This window comes from Vombatus ursinus, unplaced genomic scaffold, assembly GCF_900497805.2.
Source record: "Vombatus ursinus unplaced genomic scaffold, bare-nosed wombat genome assembly UNPS02009205.1, whole genome shotgun sequence".
Lineage (NCBI taxonomy): Eukaryota > Metazoa > Chordata > Mammalia > Diprotodontia > Vombatidae > Vombatus > Vombatus ursinus.
In genome coordinates, this window is record NW_020948983.1 from 15,144,688 (window position 1) to 15,156,963 (window position 12,276).

General features: G+C 40.8%; 1 protein-coding gene across 1 annotated transcript in view; it reads right to left on the reverse strand.

Annotated features, from left to right (window-relative positions):
* The window catches only part of SORCS3 (sortilin related VPS10 domain containing receptor 3), a 682,653-nt gene that overhangs the window by 10,760 nt on the left and 659,617 nt on the right, over positions 1-12,276 (reverse strand). The window contains exons 20-23 of the mRNA XM_027851811.1: positions 8,514-8,647; positions 3,221-3,344; positions 2,090-2,202; positions 795-926 (exon numbers count right to left, since the gene is read on the reverse strand). Of these exons, the coding sequence (XP_027707612.1) occupies positions 795-926; positions 2,090-2,202; positions 3,221-3,344; positions 8,514-8,647 (503 nt within the window). The remainder of the gene's footprint in view (positions 1-794; positions 927-2,089; positions 2,203-3,220; positions 3,345-8,513; positions 8,648-12,276) is intronic.

The following is a 12,276-nucleotide window of genomic DNA, read 5'->3' on the forward strand; positions in this document are numbered from 1 at the left end:
CACCCCTGGCAGTTAAACTGTCCTTCGTATCACCACCACCTGTCCATTCTGGCCAACTGTCTCCACATAGGCAGGCTGGTTGTGATCTGAGAGATGTGCTTAACTATCTGAGTTACCAAGAACTAGCTGAGATACCAACTAGTCCAAATAATCCTGTGTATTTTATTCATTTAAAAATATAATTCTGAGAAGAGATCCATTGGCTTCCCCAGACTGCCAATGGGTCTATGCCATATGAAAATGGTTAAGAACTCTTGCTCTAGAACCTTAATGGCAATCCCACGGATCTGTAATACCATTGGCATGGCTCTTCCCTCAACTAATGCAGGACAATCCCTCCTATGACATAGCAGATGGATCTTGAGAATCGCTGTCGATCTAAAATTATTAATTCTTTTGAAAACATGATGGTGAATTAACGTCTTGTATGTCATTCCCAAGATGACCTAAATACAGTCATAGACCTCATGCTTGAAGCCCTTCTGCCCTGATAGGACCTACCAGGGATGGCTTTCTGCTGACATAGCCTTCAAGAACCCAAGAACACCTTGAAACCAAGATGAGGTGTCCAAATAATACTTTGGTGGTGGTTGGAGCCTGAAACTCTGACAAATGTCGGAGAAGGAAGAGCTTTATGGGTGACAGATAGTTTTTTTCCCATAGGTACAGGGTACAGAAATGCAACTGTTTTCTGACAAAGGGGTGTAGGCAAGGGACATGTAGAGAGAAGAGGAATGAGAACAAGGATGCCCTGCTTCCCCCATCTCCCAGTCTTGGTGCTTTCTCTCACTCACTTGCTCCAGGTCTGCTTCATTGCCTTTCCTTCTCTCAGTCATGTTTTTGTGGGGCAGGATGAAGAGCTCAGCTGAGGTAGGGAGGCCAGGGAACACTGCCACTAGAATCTGGTCTTCTGGGACACTGGTGACCTGCAGAGATGTTGTGACAAATAACAGTGACAGTACTATCTAGATGTGTATGGGCCATATCCTCCAGGAAAAACCGTAAGCTCAGTGAGGGCAGGCTCCATTCAGTTTTCTCTCAACTTTGCATTTCTCTCCCAGCCCTGATCATGGTGTTCTGTACCTAGTGTAGATATTCAATAAACATTTGATAGTGTGAGATGGAATGGTCACAGTTAACCAACTTCTGGATCATTAAAGATGAGCTCATCAGAAAAGAGCACGGCACAAAGTCACAGAGCTATAACCAGATAAAGAAAAATGAAGTTTTGCTCCATGGTGCCAACATCTGGAGGGGATATTTTTTTTTTCTCTCTACAGATAGCAAGCTTTTCCTCTGCCAGTCTGTTGCTGCAGGTGGACAGTCAATCACTCCAATAAGGAAATGAAATGGAATTTATCCTACAGAGGCCATAGCATCGGGTATTGTGCCAAGCTCTGCATTTTAGAGAATATCAAAGTTGATTAAACAACCAAACTTTCACCATTTGTGAATCCTCTCTCTAAGCGAGGATGCCCTGAAATATGATCATTCTGCTGAAGAAGAACCTTTGTTTTACTCTAGGAAACGGACTGAATTGATAGAATCATAGAATTTTAGAGTTGGAAAAAATCTTAAAAGTCATCTAGTCCAACCACTTGCCTTCACTTATGCCCAACAAGTGATCATCCAGCTGTTTAGATACCTTTAGTGACAGAGAACTCATTACTCCCTGAGGCAGCCTATTCTATTTCTATACAGTCATAATTATTTGAAACTTTTTTCCCTTGTGATGAGGCAAAAACTGTTTTCCTCTGGCTCTATTTCTATTTTCTGTTTATGTTTTTTTAGCCAAGAACAAATCTAGTTCGTCTTTGATATGATAATCCTTTGAATATGTAAAGACATCCTCAACCCCAGCTCCTTAAGCCTTCATCACACTGCCCCACTCCCAATTAAACACTTCCAGTGTTGTCTTCAACCAATCCCCAAATGGCAGGAAAGGAAAAACATGAATCCACTTTTACTGCTTTTATTAGCACTCCCCGCTTTGGTGATTCTTCTTGGAATAGCCTTCTAATTTTATATCTTTTCTTTTAACTCTCCCCTACCCCACCCTCAATTGCTTGGTAAAGAAAAGCCAACCTACTTTGACCAGAGCTCGCTTGATGACTTTGCCAATATCTTGTCTCCACTCAGGGATGTCAGGATTGTGGTAATCCAGATTGGGTGAGAATGACAGCAACTGTGACTGGAAATATTCTTCAGAGAAGGAGACAGAAGGAGAGGCAGAGACATGGAGGTAGAGAGAGACAGGGAGAGACAGGGTGGGGTGGGGTGGGGAAATTAAGTTAGTCCAGCGATTATGCTACATTGAAGTTTGTACACCAGGAAGTAATAGAAATTTGGTTACTGGAAACAGATTGATTCACCTCCAGATGCCAGCCCTGTTAATTCTGGACTATAAACATGTACTTGCTGTAAAAGATCCATTTTCTGAAATATACAAATTCTGAAAATAGACACTCTGTGTGAAATCCCAGAAGAGCAATACTCTTGCTGCAAAGGCTGATACCATAACAAACTTTACAAGAAGCCTTAAATAATGGGGCCAGGTAGAGACAACTTTACCACTCCACTATACTGTCCCCCTTTTTCTTGTACTTCTGTATGTCCTCCCAGTAAATGTCATGAATACTTAAAAACTGGATTAATAAGCATCACCAGGGTGACTGGACCAACCAGACTGGACAGCCACATGGAGCCAGTGACTAGCCTACATGTGCTCAAACAAGCCTAGCTACTTAGGAACAGTATTAGCCCAGGTAGAGACATTCCTAACTGGATAATGTCGACAGCTACTTTCTTTTTCCTTTGGAAGAGTGACCCTGACAGAAGCCTGCCTCTATCAATGCAGACCAGCAACTTATTGAACTCACCATCTCAGTATCCTTGACCTGGCATTTCTTTAACTCAGGATGCCTTGAAGTGTGTGGTCCCTACCCATCTGCCCATTTGTTGTAACTATAGAGTCATGGGGAAAATTGTGTTTGCTGACAACGTATGGTCCAAACAACAGGGCAGGAGCCATACTGCTCTTATTGCCCTGCCCCGACTGTCCCTTTGTCCTAGTTCACTCAGAGGAGGAAATAAGCTGGGGTCTGGCCTTTCACTCATTCTACAAAGGCTTCTACTGCCAGATGGGGGAGGTGGGGAGGTGAAACTTTTGCTGAATGGCTGGGGACCAACAGGAGATGCGACGATAGTGCTCTGACTTTACCATGCACTGCGATATCTTTGGAGTCCTGGATGAGGGCATTGCCGGCCGCCACCTGGACTGTTATGGTGTTCAATCCCTCAGAGGTGAACATGAAGGAAATGCTACTGTTCAAGGTGATCAGGGGCTGGAAGACATCAAAGAAAAAAAAAGCACCACTCATTCCCAGTTCCTGGAAGTCACCTGATTCTTCCCCTGATTTAATTCAAGAATACTTTAATCAGCATCTTATTCACCTGCCTCTCCCACGCCCCCATGGAGCCTTAATTCCTAATTAGTGAGATGAAATAAATTTAATTGGTACAATGTACTAGCAGCTGTGATTGAAAGAGTATAATGTAGGAGTAATAATAATAGTAATAATAATAGCATTTAAATAGCACTTGAATGTTTGTGAAGTACTTTTAAAAAATAATCCATTTTATTTTCACAACCACCCTCTGAGGTAGGTGCTACTATTATCCTCATCTTTTTGGTGGGGAAATTAAAGCAAACAGAGGTTAAGTGACTTGCCCAGGGTTACAGAGCTAGTGAGTGTGACGTGAGGTTTAAATTAAGGTTTTCCTGACTCCAGGACTACCACTCTATCCACCATACCACCTAGCTGCCTAGAACAATTGACTCGGTCTCAGGAAACCTGAGTTTACATACTCCATCACTTAATCACTATAAAACTACTTAAGTTCTATGGGATTGGAAAGTCATTTAACTCTTTTGAGCCTTAATTTCCTCATCTATAAAATGGAGATAGTGATACTTGCCTTACCTCAGGGTGGTGTAAGAAGCAAATGAGTTAATAGTTGTAAAATCATTTTGCAGCCATAATATACTCTTTAAAATATAAATGTAAGACATTAAAATTTCAGAAGGAATAATAATCATTTGATAATTATCCAGAAATAGAGGGAAGTATTTCTTGGCCTTTGGTGTGACAAAGACAAGAGTAGCTTTTCTATACGGTCCCCTATCTCTGATTCTGCAATAAAGGAATAACAATAGAATAAAGCGTTCTTCATAGAGATCAAAGTTCTTCTACTACTTGATTGATGAAGTCTAAAATGAGAGAGTGAGGACCATCCTGAGACAGCTACTGCAACTCTGTTAGTCAGGACCCCGCCAGACCACCTTCTAGATGCTTTGGAAGGAAAATGATTCCTTCTCAATTTTCCCACTTGCTTACTGACTCCCTGTCTCTCATCATAAAAACAGAAAATTATAGAATGGAAAGGGACCTCAGAGGCCATAATACAAATAATAACTAGCATTTCTATAGTGCTCTAAAACTTATAGGCACTTTACACACATTATTATATCATTTGAGCCTCAAAGCAGTTTCATGAAGCAGGACCACTGGTATTTTTATTCCCATTTTCAATATGAAAACTGAGACTCAGAGAGTTTGAGAGCTGAAGTGATGATCACACAAAGGCAGACCAAGGCAGCTTTTCTAACCAAGGTCCAGAATGCCATTCACAAAGCTATGCTATAGAACTTATCTCACAGGATTATAAGAATCCATCAAAATCATGTGTACAAAGTCTCAAAGAAAGGAAGGGCAGGGAGCTTGCAAACTATTAACTAGGTGGCTTGACTCTGATGGACAAAAAAGTTCTAGAATTTGCTACAGAGCTCTATTATTAAAGAGAGTAAAAATTTAGGCTGCAACAAGCACAGGTCATGTCAAATTCAACTAATTTACTTTTTTTGATGAGGCTACTGGAGTGGAAAATCAAGGGAATACTGTATATATCATATATATATCATATATATGATATATGTATGTATGTGTGTGTGCACGCACGTGTGTGTGTGTGTGTGTGTGTATAGTTGACCTATATCTGACATCTCACAAAACATATTATGCTATTCTTGGGGAAAAGATAGAGGAATATGAGCTAGAGCATAGGACAGTTAGGTGTTTTGGAACTGGTTGAATGGCCAAACTCAAAGTGGGGTTGATGCAAAATCAACTTGGCAAGAGGTCTCCAATGCATACCGTACAAGGATCCATTCTTGGCCTTATGCCACCTAAAATTATTTTAAGAAAATCTTTGACTTGCTTATCAAATTTATAGTTAACACAAAGCAGGGAGGGATACCTAATATACAAGTTAGCAGAGTCTGAATTCGAAAAGCTATTGACAGGTGAGGGTGTTGGACAGAATCTAAAAAGATTGAATTTAACAGAGATAAATGTAATATCTTATACCTGGGTTTAAAAATATCAACTTCCTAAGTACAAGATGGGGGAGGGAGGCACAACTAGACAGCAGTTTGCCTGGAAAAAAAAGATCCTGAGATATTAGTAGATTGCAGGCTATATGAGGGGCTAATGTAGCAGTCAGAAAAGCTAATGTCATTTTAGACTGATATATCTATATCTACATCTATATCTATCTCTTTATATGTGTATGTACATGCATGTGTGCATATACATATACACACATACCTCTATATATACATAGACACACATACATTGTGCATAGCACAATCCATCCATACATGTGTTCTATGTATGTATATATGTATATATGCGTATGTGTGTATGCATGCGTGCATGTATGTGAGAGCCCTGCCTTAGTTTGCCCTGATGAGACTGTTCTTAGATGACAGTTCCCTGTTGCAGAAGTTCAGTTTTAGGAACAACATTGATAAGCTGGAGGGTGTAAGGAGAGTGCAACTAGGACAGTGAAAGACCTTATGTTTAGCCTGGAGAAGAAAAGCCCTAAGGGGTGGTTGGAGGGCGGAGGAGGCATGATTATTAGGTTCCAGTATTTAAAGGCCTTTCTTGTGGAAAACAGAATAGACTTGTTCTGTTTTGTGCCAGAGGGTAAAAGTGGTTGAAGCTGCAAAGGAGCAAATTTCAGATTGAATTAAGTAATAAAGGATCATAGGAAGCTCCCTGAGAGGACATCTAGTACAATCTCCTCGTTTTACTCATGAGGAACTGCAGTCAAGACACTTGCCCATGATCACACAGCCATCAAGTGTCTGAGGCAGGATTTGAACCTAGGATTTCCAGAGTGCGAGTTCCATACTCACTATCTACTTCCTTATGGAAAATATTCCTAAAGTTTGAGGTAAACAAAAGCGGAATAGATTGACTCAGAAGCTAGTAGATACTCTCCTTCATTGGAATCTTCAAGTGACGAGAGTCAGTCAACACACATTTATAGAGGGTCCCTTCTATCTGTGGAATTCTGGGATTGACTTGCTCAAGATCACACAGGTTACAACTAGCAGAGACTTAAATTCAAAACCCAGTCTTTCAGCTGTCTATCTAGCATTCTTTCCACTTCATCACTAAGCTTTTCTACTCTTAGATTTATTATCAACCATTGCTCATGCCACTTCAGAAGCTGCATCAGTACTGAGGTCAGGGCTAAAATTCAATATTCATTTCCCTTGGGAGTGGGCAAGTTCTTCCCAGACAAAATCACGGGTCCCTATGATCTTCTACTATCTTGAGAAATTCAGGGACCTAAGGATGGGCCATAGGAAATCAGATGGAACTCTCCCAGTGGGTCAGCCTGCCCAGACTCGGCACCAGGCCACATCAAATAAGACTGGGCATGGTGTTTACAATGGCCTTTGGGCCATGGGCCACAGGCTTCCCCGGCTAAGGAAATGGAGGCAACTAATTTTGTTTTTCTAAACTGCTTTTGTTTTTCATCAGTTGTTATAGCATCACGGTTGGTTTCACTCTCATCAGGAAACTGGAACTCTCAACTGGCTCCTTGAGTTTTCAACCAGTCACGGATGTCTGGAGCTGCATGTTAAATTAAATCAAGTCTTTTAAGGTTCATTTGCTCAAATCTATTAGACAAGCAGACACATTTATTAAGCTGGACCTCTTTTAATTCCAGCAAATTGGTCTTTCAGAAGACTCCAAATCCAATGGACAAGCAATTGACTCCTTTGAATCTGACTTCTAGACAGACAGGAGGGCGGAGCTGCAATGATACCCTTTAAAATAATGCCTGGTATGCAGTCCAGCCATGTGTGTGCCCCATCTATCCCCTACTGAGAACTCCTTGTGCGAGACAGGTAACAAGTCATCTACCTAGCTCAGGCAGCCAACTGACAAATCAGTGAGTAGCAATTTACTTACGAGATTTCCACTTGACTAATGCGAATAGTGAGCTGCAAGTGAAATTTTTGTAGTTAACTACACCAAGTTGCCCCAGCACAACATACAACATACTCTGTGTTCATTTTAAAGTACAAAAATATTTGGCTATTGCATATTACCCAGGATTTAAAAATAAGAACTCAGTGTAAAAAGATATTCCTAAATGATCAGGCCATGCAAGTGTGTCACTCTCCCATTCAAAACCTTTCAATGGCTCTCCATTGCTTATAAAATAAAATTCTAAAGAGGAGAGGAGAAGGGAGGGGAAAAGAAGGAAGGGGAGGGGAGAAAAGGAGAGTAGCAGGGAGGAGAAGAGAGGGGAAGAAAGGGAAGGAGAGGGGAGAGGACAGGATAGGAGACACTCCTTCTTATTTTTCTACCCCTTATCTCAGGCTTCTAGAAATGGTAGAAAGCACAATTCTGGTGACTAACATTGAGGCAATCAGAAAAATACCATTTCCATGGGTAAATTATACCAAGTCAACACCAATAATCATTAACCTTCACATCTAGAAAGTACCAAATACATCATGTAGTCCAACTTCCTCATTTTACAGATGTGGAACTGTGGCCCGGACAGGTTAGTGTACTTACCCAAGGTTATATCACTATTAACTTTATTGGAACATAAGAGACCTTAATAATCATTGAATTCAACTACTTCATTTTACAAATGAGGAAATTGAGGCCCAGAGAAGAGAATTGACTTTTTCAACGTCACCCAGGAAGTAAGTGGCAGAGTTGAGATCGAAACCCACATCTTCTGACTCTAATTATTGCTATTTCTACTCTGCAACTCTGTGACAGAGGCAAGGAAGAGCAATCAGATCAGCCCTCAGTCTCCTAATCCTGTGTTCTTTTTATTACATTATGCCAGCTTTCATTGTATATTCCACCAGCTTTTTAAGTGCACAGTTCTTATTTCTGTATGTGTGTGGTTTTTTTTAGGATCCAAATTTTAAAATAATCATTACAACAGCCAGAGTCCCATCACACTAAAATAACCTAGGAAAATACAATGATAATTTCATGAAGAGAGATGAAAATCACTCAAGTTTGTTAAGTCAGTCGCTGTTGTTTCCATCCTTGTGTTAGTGATGGGAAGATTCTAAAGTCACCCTTCAACATTAGATGATATCAGAGACCCTTAAAACATGCTCAAACCTTAGTGCTGTTGCCAAACCACCAGAAATAGGTGAGGGTTCCCAGCTGGCTGGGCCAGACAACCGCAGTGACGTTGACCTCTTTATTCCTGATGGCTACAAAAGGAACACTGAGATGGACATGTTCCACAGGACCTAGAAGAATGGGAGGAAACAATTTAAAAGCTTCTCTTCCTAGAATGGGATATCTGGCATTACCAATACCCTCTTTGCTCCCCTACCCTCAAGGTTTAACAATATATCATAGCCATCATTCCAAACACGCTCAAATAGAAAGTGCACTCCCATCAAGAAGAGGAAATTTGGATGAAGAGAACTCTGACTCAATAGGAAATGTGTCGACAATTTTATTCATGTACTTGTTCATATTATTTTGGCTTGAAATAATCTCTGAGGGCTCATAGACTCTAAATAAAACCTTCTTGGGTGATCACCTACACATTCTAGCTTACCCACAAATACTCATTGAAACTTTTAGCTCAAGGACAAAGGGAGCTTGCGAGACATGTAAGCCAATAAACAAAGGGAGCAGGAGCCGTCATTTTTTTTTTCTCCAGTGATTTGTGGGCATTGAGATTTGGGTCAATGCATTGTATGGGAGGGACGTTTTTCTCATTATCATCCTCCTCCAAGTCATTTTCATCCTTCCTCCACTGGCCCCTTGTCCACCGTCCTCTGCGCTGTCCACACTGGTGGGTGGGGCTTTGTTAAGAGACAAAGGGAGCTCTCCACTAGGAAGAGAAACACAAGCAGAATTCCCAACCTTGGATTAAACCACTCACCAGGGGAGTAACCAACTATCCCTTACTGCACTCATAAAGCAGGTGTGAGCAGCGGCACGTTTAAGGCAGCCAGTAATCAGAATGCCAAGAACACATCTAATGCATACCAATGGAGAATTTTAATTTAGAGCATTTGGGAAATAAAACAAGGACAGGAAGATGCAGGTGGGAAAATGCAAATGTTTCAGCTTTACATTTAGTTGGGTGAATGTTCCCCAATCTTGTTTTATTTTTATGCTGAATTAAATTAAAATGCTTAATGCTTCTGTTCAGGATGTATTAGACAGAGTCTCCAAGGCTTTCCAGTTACAGAGTTTGATTTGACTGATATGGGCTGAGGAGGGGGTGAGTGAGAGTTCCCATGATGATGCCATTACATATCCCAGAGTTGGTTGACATACCTGCCTGGGTGGCAGCTGTTCTAGTGCAAAGGGACATTATCTTACATGTTTAAAGTAAAGACCATATTCTCATCTCTTGGATGAGGGGGCATGTATTGGGGGGGGGTACCCAAGGCTTTTCAAGCCTTATAATCTTCACTGTTTGTATTCATATGCTTCAGAGAAAGTATTGAATTAGAAACCAGGAGACCTAGCTTCTTGTCCTAGATCTGGCATAGTCTTCCCTGCAATAGCTTGGACAAACTGCTCAATCTCTCAGTTTTCCCATCTTTAAAATGGGGATATAGCAACAACTTGTGCTTCTTTCCTAATAGTGACATTATCATTACTATCAGTATTGCTGATTGAGATGGGGAAGAACTTCTCCAAAAGGCAATGAGGAATTTTTTTTTTTGAGAGCTCAAAAGATAATTTGAATCCTCTTGGTTTTTTGTGTGAAAAGAGGTAAATAGGCATGACCTGAGACCCTGGGAATTTCCATTAGTTTAGCCATCCTAGACACTCTGCTCAACCTTCATTAGGTTTGTCCAACCTTGCCCTGAGAAGATACAGCTGGCTGCTCTGAGTGGTCCAAGAGGACTAACAGGGACTTTCCTAAATTCACATCAAGGGCAAAAGCCATTGACCATCAGTGGGATTGACCAGTATTGATCAACATGACTTATTCTCATGGATGGAGGGTATGGGTCATGTCGGTGAAAAATCTCAAATAACCGGAATGAGACAAGGATGCTTTCAGCATAAGGAAGAATGCAAGTTTGCCTCAAAGCTACAGATAAGCTATGAAGTATATGAAAGGGAAGAGGGCAAAGAGAAGTTCAGGTGAAAATGAAAATGACAAGCTCCTGAAAACTCTCACCATCAAACAGTGATCCCTCTGATAAAATCCAATAATCCATGAGAAATTGGTTATTATGGGCAGCTAACAACTACTTTTGTTAGCTAATGGCCCAAGGTGAGGCCAAGAGCAGTTATCGCTCTAATAACTGGCTGTTAAAAGCAGCCATGATTGATTTTGAGGGAATTATGAGCATGATAAAATTTTCAAGGAACATTTCCTCCTTCTTGCACATAACCTGCAGCATAAACCAGCTTCATTTCTGACTGGCTATTGCCATCGAGAAACTTCAGACCAGTCTCCCCACAAGTAAGGACCACACCCAAAGGAAATGTGCGTGCCAATGGAAGGGATTTTAGGGGTGGGGAAAGTGTGTGTGTGTGTGTGTGTGTGTGTGTGTATGTGTATGTGTAGAGTATTATCCAGGAGTGAGGAATCTGCGGCCTTGAGGCCACGTGGGTCTAGGTCCTCAAGTGTGGCCCTTTGACTGAATCCAAATGTCAATAGGGATTTGTTCTGTGAAGTTTAGATACAGTCAAAGGGCCACACTTGAGGACCTAGACCACTACATGTGGCCTCAAGGCCATAGGTTCCCCACCCCTGGATATATATGCATTCTATAGAGACTATATATTGTGTATATGTATATTATAGAATACAAATATGTCTATGTGTGTGCATATACACATAATATATATGATTGTGTATATGTATGTGTATACACACACATACACATACATGTGGGCAGCTAGATAGTACAGTGGATAGAGAGCCAGGCATGGAGTCAAGAAGACCTGAGTTCAAATCCAGCCTCAGACACTTACTAGCTATGGGACCTTGAGCAAATCACCTAACTCTGTTTGCCTCAGTTTCCTCATCTGTAAAACAAGTTGGAGAAGAAAAAGGCAAACCACTGAAGTATCATTGCCAAAAGAAACCTTTCAGATGGGGTCATGAAGAGTTGGACACAACTGAAAATGACTGACAACCAACAACAATACATACACACATACTGTAAACTTTTATGCAATGAAATAAAGCTTTCTGAACTCAGTCAATTCTTCATATCAAGCAGATGCAATCTAAAATAATACCTGAAATTGTATATAGTGTTTTAAGATTTATAATTATTTACATACATTATCTCACAGTTCTCACAATGGTGTTACAAAGGAGGTAGAAAAGATATTATTATTACTGCTACCTTTTTACAGATGGAGAAACTGAGGTTCAGAGCGGTTAGGTGACTTGCCCAGGTTCACACAGCTAGTAAGCCAGTAAGGTAAGATGTGAACTCGGGTTCCCCATCTTTGCCACTTCTCTTGCTGCCTCTAGTGGAAAGGAAATAGCCCAGCACCTTAATAGGAATTTACAAATTTCCTTGGCATTTGTCACAACAGGATTTCTCCTGAAATAAATGTGGCTATAAGAATTGAGCATTTATGAGTTATAGCTTTTTAAAAAATAAGAATGCCTCTTTTAAAGCCTTTTTCCTACTTTCACAGAAATAATGGTTTGCTTTGCTTTATATTGTCCACAGTCATTATGACCAGAAAATGGGTTTGACTTGTTAAAAGTGAGTGTTTAGGGCAGTTGCCTGAGTATACATGTGGGACCCTGTGTTTGCACATGCTTATGGGTGCATGAGTTTAATAAAGGTATGTGTAGGGAAAGGGGGAATCATTGGGAAACATGCCTTTTCAAAAAACCCCATGTCATAAAGATTTAAGTTAAGCATCATGA